Source organism: Coregonus clupeaformis, chromosome 12 (assembly GCF_020615455.1).
Source record: "Coregonus clupeaformis isolate EN_2021a chromosome 12, ASM2061545v1, whole genome shotgun sequence".
Lineage (NCBI taxonomy): Eukaryota > Metazoa > Chordata > Actinopteri > Salmoniformes > Salmonidae > Coregonus > Coregonus clupeaformis.
Genome location: NC_059203.1, coordinates 61,811,159 through 61,825,427, shown reverse-complemented (window position 1 = coordinate 61,825,427; position 14,269 = coordinate 61,811,159). Strand labels below are relative to the sequence as shown.

The 14,269-nt window shown below is 44.4% G+C and overlaps 1 protein-coding gene across 1 annotated transcript in view; it reads left to right on the top strand.

Annotated features, from left to right (window-relative positions):
* The first annotated feature begins 281 nt into the window (after positions 1-281).
* Positions 282-14,269, top strand: part of LOC121578331 (kinesin-like protein KIF21B) — a 99,938-nt gene continuing 85,950 nt past the window's right edge. Inside the window, exon 1 of the mRNA XM_041892642.2 lies at positions 282-674. Within this exon, the coding sequence (XP_041748576.2) occupies positions 634-674 (41 nt within the window). The 5' untranslated portion in view covers positions 282-633. The remainder of the gene's footprint in view (positions 675-14,269) is intronic.

The following is a 14,269-nucleotide window of genomic DNA, read 5'->3' as shown; positions in this document are numbered from 1 at the left end:
ACACACACACACACACACACACACACACACACACACACACACACACACACACACACACACACACACACACACACACACACACACTCACACACGCACACCATTGGGCGCCATTGACGCTCTGAGCTCCCTAATTGGCCTATTAGGTAGGACGGGGGCGGGAGTATTTGATATGTGTGGCTAAGCACCTGTCAATCAAATGCGATTACACCCGCCCCCCTCCGCTTTTCTCTCTCTGCCTCGGCAGTGCACAGTCAATGTGAGACAGACACAAAATAGGCAGAGCAGGCTGTGTGGTTTTGGATGAGCGGCGAAACGGTTCGCAGACTACACACATACACGACAGGATGTAGCAGCGGTGAAAGAAATAAGAAAGGAGAAGAAAAGCGCATGAGAAGACCGCAGGTGTAGCCTATGAGAGAGGACAGAAGCAGAAGCCGACAGTAGCAGGATTACTCACGGCAGGTTATGATGACAGCACCGCGGCCGGAGCTTCTAACCTGAAGTACAGCTCCATGCAGTTGCATGCGCTTTTGTTTGATGCAACACTGGATTTTTACGCACTAACCAAACTCTGACTGGCACAGTTCAGATACTTTGTAGCACAGAGGGGAGCGCTGAAAGAAAGAGGACAGAATGGCGAGCCAAAACGACTGCTGTGTGAAGGTCTCTTTGAGGTATGCCCCTCCGCGGTCCCTGAATGCCCACTGAAAGATTTCTGCCGACCTTTGCAGAACGCATTGTGTCTGTCACTGTGTGTCTCTGTTACCGGGCAATTAATTAATTGATTCCCTTACAAGTGCGTCCTAGAAGCATTCTCTGGTGATGTTATTTAGCTGTCCATATGCAGAGTACAGCAATAACTGCATTATTATAAGTACAGTTAGAATGTGGCTTGCTGTTACAACATATGGGTGGTGTTCTTCTAGCTACTGTACACAGAGCAGATAAGGCAAAGCATGTGCGAGCATGTCTTCATATAGGTGCAGAAGATTGTGTAGATCAGTGCTATTATGCTGATAGGCTGAATGATCTGATGGTCGAAATCATGAGTGTTGTGTGATTCTGAAAGTCCACAGCCCAGGTGCGGGCGGGGTAGGCTATCCATGGGGCATTTCAGACTGGTCTCGTAGACTAGACATAACATAGTGAATGTAAATCCGGGACACACAAATTAGTATGATATGTTACGTTTGGTATGGTTACATGAGACAGATGGTTACTTAAGGGAAAAACGAAAGTAGTGTGGTTGGTCTGGGTGGACGGGTGGGCGTATAACGTGAATGTCTAGCAATCTCAAATCAAATTGAATTAAATGTTATTTGTCAATTTGTCACACGCGCCGAATACGACAGGTGTAGACCTTACCGTGAAATGCTTACTTACAAGCCCTTAACCAACAATGCAGTTTTAAGAAAAACAAGTGTTATGTAAAAAATTGATTAAAAAAAAAATATATATATATATAATAATTAAAGAGCAGCAGTAAAATAACAGTAGTGAGGCTATATACAGGGGGTACCGGTACAGAGTCAATGTGCGGGGGCACAGGTTAGTCGTGGTAATTGAGGTAATATTTACATGTAGGTAGAGTTAAAGTGACTGTGCATAGATAATAAACAGAGAGTAGCAGTAGAGTAAAAGAGGGGGTGGGTGGGAAGGTGGGCAATGCAAATAGTCCAGGTAGCCATTTGATTAGCTGTTCAGGAGTCTTATAGCTTGCGGGAAGAAGCTGTTAAGAAGCCTTTTGGACCTAGACTTGGCGCTCCGGTACCGCTTGCCGTGCGGTAGCAGAGAGAACAGTCTATGACTAGGGTTGCTGGAGTCCTTGACAATTTTTAGGGCCTTCCTCTGGCACCGCCTGGTATAGAGGTGCTGGATGGCAGGAAGCTTTGCCCCAGGGATGTACTGGGCCGTATTCATTACCCTCTGTAGTGCCTTGCGGTCGGAGGCCGAGCAGTTACCATACCAGGCAGTGATGCAACCAGTCAGGATGCTCTCGATGGTGCAGCTGTAGAACTTTTTGAGGATCTGAGGACCCATGGTGATGTGGACACCAAGGAACATGAAGCTCTCAACCTGCTCCACTACAGCCCTGTTGATGAGAATGGGGGCGTGATCGGTCCTCCTTTTCCTGTAGTCCACAATCATCTCCTTTGTCTTGATCACGTTGAGGGAGAGGTTGTTATCCTGGCACCACAAGGCCAGGTCTCTGACCTCCTCCCTATAGGATGTCTCATCGTTGTCGGTGATCAGGCCTACCACTGTTGTGTCGTCGGCAAACTTAATGATGGTGTTGGAGTCATGCATGGTCATGATGTCATGGGTGAACAGGGAGTACAGGAGGGGACTGAGCACGCACCCCTGAGGGGCCCCCGTGTTGAGGATCAGCGTGCCAGATGTGTTGTTACCTACCCTTACCACCTGGGGGCAGCCCGTCAGGAAGTCCAGGATCCAGTTGCAGAGGGAGGTGTTTAGTCCCAGGGTCTTTAGCTTAGTGATGAGCTTTGAGGGCACTATGGTGTTGAACGCTGAGCTGTAGTCAATGAATAGCATTCTCATGAAGGTGTTCCTTTTGTCCAGATGGGAAAGGGCAGTGTGGAGTGCAATAGAGATTGCAGCATCTGTGGATCTGTTGGGGCGGTATACCAATTGGAGTGGGTCTAGGGTTTCTGGGATAATGGTGTTGATGTGAGCCATGACCAGCCTTTCAAAGCACTTCATGGCTACAGACGTGAGTGCTACGGGTCTGTAGTCATTTAGGCAGGTTACCTTAGTGTTCTTGGGCACAGGGACTATGGTGGTCTGCTTGAAACATGTTGGTATTACAGACTCAGTCAGGGACAGGTTGAAAATGTTAGTGAAGACACTTGGTCTTACTCACATCGGCTACGGAGAGTGTGATCACACAGTCGTCCGGAACAGCTGATGCTCTCATGCATGCTTCAGTGTTGCTTGCCTCGAAGCAAGCTAAGAAGTAATTTAGCTCGTCTGGTAGGCTCGTGTCAATGGGCAGTTCGTGGCTGTGCTTCCCTTTGTAGTCTGTAATAGTTTACAAGCCCTGCCACATCCGACGAGCGTCAGAGCCGGTGTAGCACGATTCAAACTTAGTCCTGTATTGACGCTTTGCCTGTTTGACGGTCGTCGGAGGGCGTAGCGGTAAGAATGGCGCCGGAGGGGATGGCTGCAGTTTTATGGACTCTTAACCAACCGTGCTATTTTGTGTGTTTTTTTTTCTTTAATGAGTCGGACGAGAGGGATTTGCTCCAGACACCCGACAGGGCCCTCATCCCCATCATTCGCAGTAGAAAGAAAGGGAGGAATCGCGGAAGGAAATCGGGGTGCCTGGTAAGGAGCCAGCGACGAGCGGCTGATCTGCCTTTGCCATCGATACTATTGGCCAATTTACAATCGCTTGAAATTTAAAGTGGACGAACTACAAGCACATATATCCTACCAACAGGAACAAACTGTAATCTATTTTGTTTCACCGAGTCGTGGCTGAACGACGACATGAATAACATACAGCTGGCGGGTGATGCACTGTATTGGCAGGATAGAACAGCAGCCTCTGGTAAGAAAAGGGGTGGCGGTCTATGTATAGTTGTAAACAACAGCTGGTTTACAATATCTAAGGAAGTCTGGAGGTTTTGCTCGCCTGAAGTAGAGTATCTCATGATAAGCTGTAGACCACACTATCTACCAAGAGAGTTTTGTTCTATATTTTTCGTTGCTGTCTATTTACCACCACAAACCGATGCTGGCACTAAGACCGCACTCAATAAACTGTATACGGCCATAAGCAAACAGGAAAACGCTCATCCAGATGTGGCGCTCCTAGTGGCCAGGGACTTTAATGCAGGGAAACTTAAATCCGTTTTACCTAATTTCTACCATTAAATGTGCAACCAGAGGGGGAAAAAACTCTTGACCACCTTTACTCCACACACAGAGATGCGTACAAAGCTCTCCCTCGGCCCTCCATTTGGCAAATGTAACCATAATTATATCCTCCTGATTCCTGCTTACAAGCAAAACCTAAAGCAGGAAGCACCAGTGACTCGGTCAATAAAGAAGTGGTCAGATGACGCAGATGTGGTCTTAGTGCCAACTTCAGTTTGTGGTGGTAAATAGACAGCAACGAAAAATATAGAGCAAAACTCTCTTGGTAAATAGTGTGGTCTACAGCTTAGCATGAGATACTCTACCTCAGGTCTCAAAACCTTGAGACTTCCTTAATATTAGATTTTGTGCACCAGCTGTTGTTTACAAATGTACACACACCGCCACCCCTTGTCTTACCGGAGGCCACTGTCCTATCTTGCCGATGCAGCGTAAACCCCGCCAGCTGTATGTTATCCATGTCGTCGTTCAGCCACGACTCGGTGAAACATAAGATATTACAGTTTTTCTTTGTCCCGTTCGTAGGATATTCGTGATTGTAGCTCGTCTATTTTGTTATTCAATGATTGTACGTTGGCTAATAGGACTGATGGTAGAGGCAGATTATCCACTCGCCGTTGGATCCTTCTCTTTCTCCTGCGAATGACGGGGATTTGGGCCTTGTCGGGTGTCTGAAGTAAATCCTTCACGTCCGACTCGTTAAATAAAAAAACGTCATCCAGTACGAGGTGAGTAATCGCTGTCCTGAAATCGAGAAGCTCTTTTCGGTCATAAAAGACTCTGGCAGAAACATTATGTACAAAATATTTGTACATATGAAGTTACAAAAAACGCGAAAAAACACACAATTGGTTAGGAGCCCGTAAAACGGCAGCCATCTCCTCAGGCGCCAGGTTACAAGTTCGAATCTCATCATGGACAACTTTAGCATTTTAGCTAATTAGCAACTTTTCAACTACTTACTACTTTTTTGCTACTTTGCAACTACTTAGCATGTTAGCTAACCCTTCACCTAACCCTAACCTTAACTCTTTTAGTTAACCCTGACCCTAACCCCTAGCCTAGCTAACGTTAGCCACCTAGCTAGAATTTGTAACATATCTTACGTTTTGTAGATTTGTAACATATTGTACATTTTGCAATTGGTAACATATATTGTACGTTTTGAAAATGTGTAACATATAATACGAATTGTAATTTGTAATGTCATATGAAATGGGTGATGGACATCAACAAATTAATACATACCATACGGAACTTAACATATCATACTAAATGGAGTGTCTCGGATTTACATACAGATTTGGATTTGCAAGATAGAATCTCATCACAGACATTATTAGCATTTTAGTTAATTAGCAACTTTTCAACTACTTACTACTTTTTTGCTACTTTGCAACTACTTAGCATGTTAGCTAACCCTTCCCCTAACCCTAACTTAACCCTTTTAGCTAACCCTTCCCTTAATCCTAACCTTAATCCTTTACCCTAACTCATGACCCTGACCTTAACCCTAACCCCTTTTCTAGCTAACGTTAGCCAGCTAGCTAATATTAGTCACCTAGCTAGAATTCGTAACATATCATACGTTTTGAAAATTCGTAACATATTGTATGTTTTTAAAATTTGTAACATATAATACGAATTGTAATTCGTAACATATCATACGAAATGGGTGATGGACATTCACAACGTAATACATACCATACAAAACGTAATATATCATAGTAAATGGAGTGTCTCGTACAGAATAATAGACCAGGTTGGGCGTTTCTGCCAGTCACAATAAAATCAAATTCTCTCCATGTGAGCTCTCCATGCCATGCGTTGTTGGTATTGCAATAGGGTGTCTTTTCATTGTTACAACATAATTGCTTTCCCTCAAAGACTCAGTGTTAGAAAAAAATTGCATCAGACCTTGCCAAAATGTGCTTGTGCAGTTGAGTCGAGCATCACAAAGAGATTTAAGATACTGTTCCCCAAAGCGATGACATGTCCTTCACATTCATTCACTGCCTTTGTTGAGAATAAACCCTGAAGGCATGGGACTGGGGTGTGAGGTTATTGATGAATATTGGACATCATTTGCGTGCCATAGGGGGATATTATATATCACAGTAGGCTATCACCACCCAGCTTGGTTAGAACTTCATGGTGTACTTCAGTGGATGTAGACTACATAGACTAGTAATGTGAGGAGGCATGACTTAATTGGGCTTGTATAGTATATAGTATATCTGCAGTCATGTGAGTGCAATGTGTGCGCGCGCGTTTCCCTTTCACTGTGTGTGCGTGCGCGTGGTAACCTAGCCACAGCCTGACGGTTTTGCCCCGTGGCAAGGCGGTGGGGAATCAGTACCTTTTGAAGTAAACCGGAATATTGATGGCTCCATTTTCCCATTTTCCCGTGCAGTGGCCCATGTGTGGTTGGTAGGCAAATGGCAACAAGACTCTTAGCCTATAGTCAGCTGGATGCGTCCCAAATGGCACCCTATTCCCTATATAGTGCACTTATTTTGACCAGGGCCCATAAGTAGAGAAAATGGTGCCATTTGGGACGCATCCAGCTGACTGAGTAGAAGCTACGAGCCTTGTTACCATTAGCCTACCAACCGGACATGGGCCACTGCCAGGGAAAATGTGGATATCAATATCGTGGTTGACTTCAAGAGGTCCTGATTTCCTCCGGTGAGGCATGAGACCGTTAGACAATGGGCCGACACACCACCACGGGGCAAAACCGACATTAGAGTCAGCCTGTCAGTCAGTTCCTTTGTGCTTTGTCACAATGTCCAAAAGAGGAAGTAGTTTAGCCTACATTTTGCTGAGGCTTTTCAAAAAGGGTGAAAAGAAGAAAAGCGATGCTGCTTGTTCATTGGTGTTAATCTGTTCATATTAGGAAGTTGGCTGTGCTGTAAAGTGGGGTTAAAGGCCTAGGTCCTACTATTGGTTTATTTAACTGGCCGGGGAGGGGATGGTATGCGAGGATGAGTGAAGGTGACAGGTGGGTATCAGTTATAGGTCACACCTCTCACACACCTTTCACACAAACACACACAGTAGGAGCCTGACATGACCTGTCAACACAGCAGCAGGAGACAAGGCCTACTGTCCATATATGGTCAGCTGTCTCTCTATTCAAAACTGCATTATTCGACAGATTATTTTGTAACTATGGAAGTACAACTTATGTAATTAGTATTAGTTACCCTGTACTAGGTATAGGCCTACTGTAAGCACAAGCAGTTGAACAATACTAACCAATGTTAATTCAGTAACAAACATGAAATAAGCACATGGAGGTATATAATAATCATAATACCATTGTTGTAGTGGGAATCTTAAATGTGGTGACACATGCATGCTCTGTTCACTTCTTCTTCGTGTGTGATCTAAAATGTGCGTGTGTGTGTATTTACTCTGTTCCTAATGGGTGGCACTGAAAGCAGCATTAGTGACAGGAAGTAGGGACGCATACAAACAAACACACGGATAAAGATGACTTCCTGTGGAACTAGGGATGCATCCCAGATAACACCCAATACACTACTTTTGATCTGATCTCAATGGGCCCTGATAAAAAATAATGCACTATATTGGGGAATAGGGTGCAATTTAGGATGCACATTAAGATGGATTGTCTTCCTAATGACAAGGAATACTATTTCGGGGAACACCAGGCCACTGATAACAGAGAATGGATGGATGGCGTGTAATTGCTCCCACATTTATAGTCGGAATTCTGTTCTATAGCAGAGGAACTGAGACTAGGACTGTGTTAGAAAAAGCTTGGGTTTGATTGGTGTGTGAGCCGATGAAGGGAGGTGTTGATGGCCAAACAAAGGCAGGTCATTCACCACCCTGACCTAGAGGCTAGACCCCATACCCCCGCCCCTCCACAGTCTGTGTCGCGACAGAGGAAGCCTTCACTAAACAACATTCAGACAACATACAGCCAACATACAGCCAACATACAGATAGCCTGTTACGCATTGACCCAGAATCCTGCATCCAAACGGTAGATCCCACATTTTCACTTATCCTCCAGCTTTCCTTCCAGTGCTGTCGATGCCATCTTGAGGGCTGGTGTTGGCTTGAGGTTGACATATTTATGTTGCTGAGGGCTTGGTCTAAGCCATGTGTGTGTTTATTTGTGACTTTGTTGCACCCTTTTGTTTAATCTCTGTGTGTGGGAAAGCATGTGTGCTTTTCATGTATTTCTCTGTGTGTGCAAGCTCCTTTGTGAACATGTGCTTTTCGGTGTTTGAGTACTCTGAGTCTATTTCATCTGCAGGCCATGTTTGCCCCTCCTCTCCCCACCATCTTCCCCTCTCTTCTTCCCTCTCCACGCTCCTCTCCCCTCTCCCCTCTCTCCCTCTCCTCTCCTCTCTCCCTCTCCTCTCTTCATCTCCATCCTCGTCTCCATCCTCCTCTCCCCTCCTCTTTTCACCCTCCTTCCCCGTCCCCTCCACCTTCTCCCTCCTCAGCCCTCCATCCCCTCTCACCGCCCCCCTCATTGCAGCCCAGCCCAGAGAGAGGTCTTACGTGAAGGTGTTGAGTCAACAGCCAGTCTTGTTATAAATAGACAAAGAAGACGGAGAGAGGCTGTTTACTGCATGTGTCCTGTGACGACTGGACGAAACTGGAGGAAACTGGAGGAGAGACACGGGTTGCATCCCAAATGGCACCCTCTTCCCTATGTAGTGCACTACTTTTGACCAGAGCACTGGTCAAAAATAGTGCTCTATATAGGAAATAGGGTACTATTTGGGACGCAGCCAGAGAGTTTATCAGACAAGCAGCCAGCCACCTCCGCAGGGGTCTTTTAAACTACATTACCTTTAAAGCCCCCGGGGAGCTGAGATAACCCAGGTCTCTTGGGAGACTGTCTGATGTTCTGTTCTGCTCCTCTTGTGACGATGAGGCTGAAAATAGATGATTATTAATTTATTATGATGAATAGGTTATTATGAACATGAAAGGAGATATAAGGATGTACTGTTCACTGTTCCCATGCAGGAGTGATCTTTGTATGTTGTTGTGATATTCACAGAAGCATTTTACCATACTGGTCTGCCATGGCTTACATTTTGACTTCAGTCTGTGTGATGCAACGTGTGTTGTGTGAGGCGGCAGGTAGCTTAGTGGGTAAGAGCGTTGTGCCAGTAACCGAAAGGTCGCTGGTTCTAATCCCCGAGCCGACTAGGTGAAAAATCTGTCGATGTGCCCTTAAGCAAGGCACTTAACCCTAATTGCTCCTGTAAGTCGCTCTGGATAAGAGCGTCTGCTAAATGACTAAAATGTAAGATATGTTCTACTACAAACTTTTCCTTGCTGCTTTGGTCTGCATTCCGACTGTCACAGGCCATGATATTGACACAACAGTGAGTAGTCTAGAATACAATGACAGAAGCCAGGGGGTGTAGAATGAACTGATAAAGAAGTGTTTTAAATAGGAATTTAAAAGGATTTGTTTTGGTTGTTGGATGTATGTCCTGTGTAGGCTGTGTGTGTCGCGTCTGTTTCCTGTTGACACTGTGTGAACCGGTCACTGGGTCGACAGCCTCTCTAGGGGGTCTGCTTTACAGGCCTGGCTCTGGTGGGAACTAGCCTCTGGTCATTGTGTGTGTGTGTGTGTGTGTGTGTGTGTGTAGTGCTGAGCGATTAACCAAAATCATTGGTTCAATTATATTGAATTCCATTTCCTTCTGGTTTTTTCTGTGAGCTCAATGCGCACACATTGCATAGTTTCTCTAGAGATAAATCAGATCAAGCCCAACTGTGCAGTGTATTAGGGAGTTGTAGTTTCCAACAGGACAAAATTCTACATAGTTTAGCGCAGAAAACGTGGTAATTAACTACAGTGACCATAATCCATTGCGTACCGGTGTGTTTCTTTTACGCCTGCTACGTTAGGTTAGTGTCAGGAGAGAAGGGACAGAAGAATGCGTGACAGAAGAATGTGCAATCGAAAGGGATCGAAAGCAGTTTCTTTGCGAGGTATCTGTACCTGAAAATACATGATCTAAGTGATTGATAGTTGGTATTCAGCAGTCATAAAACTATGCCTTATTTACTTTGAAGAACTACTAAAATAGTGATTTTGTCAGACAGCATAGGCAGCAGCTCTATAGAGATGAGGACTTGGAATGAAATAATAGTCATCAAATGAAACAAATGTAATATACACAACAACTGAAATATTTTAGTAAAGTAATGTGAATAAATGATGGTTAATAAGCACTAATGGGCAGTCACTACCATCATGGGACTTTTATTAATTGTTTTATTCTGTGTTACAACATTCAACTCATATAATGCAAAGTGCATTTAATGTAAAAAAAAATACATATCCAAACCGAAATCGAAAACCTTGATTATTTTTCAATAATCGAACCGAAACCGAACCGACCACAAAAATCACTATTGGGAGAATGGCCCCTGCCCTCATGGTCCCCTCATAAGGCTTCAGGGCCTACAGCTCTAATGGTTAGCTCCTGTTAAGAGCTATTCCAGGCCAGATACTTACTGTAGCCTATAAAATGTATCCCTCTCCACCCTTCCTTGAAGTAAAGCTGGGTTGAATGAGCAATCTAACATAACTGGATAAGTGAAAGCAAATGTTCAACTACATAACTTTCTAGGAACGGAAGCAGGGGCGGACACAATACAATGTTGTTACTAGTGTAGCTAATTACAGTGTTACAACAACGGTATAACAGCAACTGAAAGCGTTGCCAAGTATTCCAACAGGGCACCAGATCTACCAACAACATCGTCATTGAGGTCCCTCTCCAGACACACACACTCTAGCCTCTTCACCCTGGTCACATGGTCTCTGACCTCTAGTCATTAGAGAAAGTCATTTGCTAAATGAAAGACTTTCCTGGCTGGAACTGGGACGGTTACAGAGACAGAAGCCTGGGAGAGTCAACAAAGCATGGTGCCGTTATTAAAGAAAAGTAAAGTAGAGCAAAGCCTTAGCTCAACACAGACGTACTTAGGACTGTACACTACAGGCCCAATTGGCACATTATATTGGCTCATATAAATACAAGGTTTATTACCCATTAACTCTCCGTTACTATAAGTAATCACTGATCGCTAACCACTTATCTGTCTGGAGTGGTGGAAGCTATATTGTGGAACCCTTGTTTTGATCTATCACGGCTCTATTGGATATAAACTCAGCAAAAAAAGAAACGTCCTTTTTTCAGGACCCTGTCTTTCAAAGATAATTCGTAAAAATCAAAATAACTTCACAGATCTTCATTTGTAAAGTGTTTTAAACACTGTTTCCCATAATGAACATGCACCTGTGGAATGGTCGTTAAGCCACTAACAGCTTACAGATGGTGGGCAATTAAGGTGACAGTTATGAAAACGTAGGACACTAAAGAAGCCTTTCTACTGACTCTGAAAAACACCAAAAGAAAGATGCCTAGGGTCCCTGCTCATCTGCGTGAACGTGCCTTAGGCATGCTGCAAGGAGGCATGAGGATTGCAGATGTCCGTACTGTGAGACGCCTAAGACAGCGCTACAGGGAGACAGGACGGACAGCTGATCGTCCTCGCAGTGGCAGACCACGTGTAACAACACCTGCACAGGATCAGTACATCCGAGCATCACACCTGCGGGACAGGTACAGGATGGCAACAACAACTGCCCAAGTTACACCAGGAATGCACAATCCCTCCATCAGTGCTCGGACTGTCTGCAATAGGCTGAGAGAGGCTGGACTGAGGGCTTGTAGGCCTGTTGTAAGGCAGGTCCTCACCAGACATCACCAGCAACAACGTCGCTTATGGGCGCAAACCCACCGTCGCTGGACCAGACAGGACTGGCAAAAAGTGCTATTCACTGACGAGTCACGGTTTTGTCTCACCAGGGGTGATGGTCGGATTCGCGTTTATCGATGAAGGAATGAGCGTTACACCAAGGCCTGTACTCTGGAGCGGGATCGATTTGGAGGTGGAGGTTCCGTCATGGTCTGGGGCGGTGTGTCACAGCATCATCGGACTGAGCTTGTTGTCATTGCAGGCAATCTCAACGCTGTGCGTTACAGGGAAGACATCCTCCTCCCTCATGTGGTACCCTTCCTGCAGGCTCATCCTGACATGACCCTCCAGCATGACAATGCCACCAGCCATACTGCTCGTTCTGTGCGTGATTTCCTGCAAGACAGGAATGTCAGTGTTCTGCCATGGCCAGCAAAAAGCCCAGATCTCAATCCCATTGATTACATCTGGGACCTGTTGGATCTGAGGGTGAGGGCTAGGGCCATTCCCCCCAGAAATGTCAGGGAACTTGCAGGTGCCTTGGTGGAAGAGTGGGGTAACATCTCACAGCAAGAACAGGCAAATCTGGTGCAGTCCATGAGGAGGAGATGCACTGCAGTACTTAATGCAGCTGGTGGCCACACCAGATACTGACTGTTACTTTTGATTTTGACCCCCCCTTTGTTCAGGGACACATTATTCAATTTCTGTTAGTCACATGTCTTTGGAACTTGTTCAGTTTATGTCTCAGTTGTTGAATCTTGTTATGTTCATACACATGTTTACACATGTTAAGTTTGCTGAAAATAAACGCAGTTGACAGTGAGAGGACGTTTCTTTTTTTGCTTAGTTTAGTATGGATCCTTACTGTGTTAGATCAGTGATTAGGGCGATGGAAAAATGCAATGCCACGGTATACAGTCTAATCGATAAGTGCAAACTCATGGCAGTACAGAAGCTGTTGCATTTATCAGGAGTCAACAGTATTATTTTGTTATTGTAAGTCCTGGGGGCTTACAGTAGGACTGTAGGTGCCCTGTTCACTGCCTAGCTGTTTTATAAGAGGGTCGTTCCATTTGATTTCAATCACTTTGTGATTTGAATGAAACTTTTCATACATATTTGCACATGGTAGAAGTGTGCAGAAAGTTACTTTTTGGTAGCAGAATGCCAAAACATTCAGGAGATGGAGGTGCTCAAAGTGAACCATTATGCATAATAGGGTTGGGCGGTATCCAGAGGCAGTTTGGAACTCGGTAGTTAGTGTAGCAACTGTGGACAGACGATTTGTACGCACTTCAGCACTCGGCGGTCCCGAGCTTGTGTGGCCTACCACTTCTCGGTTGAGCCGTTGTTGCTCCTAGACATTTCCACTTCACAATAACAGTACTTACAGTTGGCAGGGGCATCTCTAGCAGGGCAGACATTTGACAAACTGACTTGTTGGAAAGGTGGCATCCTATGACGGTGCCACGTTGAAAGTCACTGAGCTCTTCAGTAAGGCCATTCTACTGCCAATGTTTGTCTATAGAGATTGCATGGCTGTGTACTCGATTTTATACATCTGTCAGCAACGGGTGTGGCTGAAATAGCCGAATCCACTAATTTGAAAGAGTGTCCACATACTTTTGTATATATAGTGTATTTCTTTCCAAATGTATTATTATTATTTTTAAGAAAGCTCATTAAGTTGTACTACTATCTCAAAAGGTTTGCTGCATGCACAAAACGAATATTAGACAGCAGGGATCTTGATCCAGGAGTGGATTGAATGTCTCTGCTGTAACCAAGAAGCTTGATCTTGTAAGCTAGCCACTTAGCTAGCAAGTTAGCAAACCAAATGCATAGCTGGATAAAACATTTTTGGGCACATCTTAGACAGTTAAACTTATAGTTATAAGATATTTAGCTGGCAAACATTAGTAGTACATTTCAAATGTGAACACCTCTCTTGCGCTGCACAACAGTGGGTCGTCACGTCACGAAAGCTTCCGTTTTCACCATTTGCTCTTTGTTAACAAACATACTATGTGACTGGCTCAATCAGCTGCTTTGGGGAACGTCTTAAAAAATTACGCAACAGGCGAAGTGAAGAATGCAATCTGCTTTATCTATTAACCTAGTGCACAAGTTGACTGCAGGTATTTATATGAAAATTATAAATATTACATTTATGAAAAAACAAGCAAAAAATGGTTTCAGTGGGATTAACGGTATTGAAAATCATACCGTGGGTATTTCAAAATACCCTGGTATACGCTATACCGCCCAAGCCTAATGCATACCCCACCATACCATGAGACAACCATGTCTTCATCACTGGAAAAGATTAACGATTGAGTTTGATAAAAGTTTTATAATAAAAAAAATCATTTCTTTAACCTTTTTAACATCAAGTATCCAAAAATTAGTAAACTGCAACAACAACAAAAACGCATGTTGTAGCTTAAACACTAATTTACATCATCTGAGGTGTGTGTTGTTCCTGCCATCGGTTGAGACACAGCATCAATTATAGACATTTTAATAATAGAATGGACCTATCCTTTCAGACCACTGCAATTTAGCGGGTACACCATTGACTTTTAAA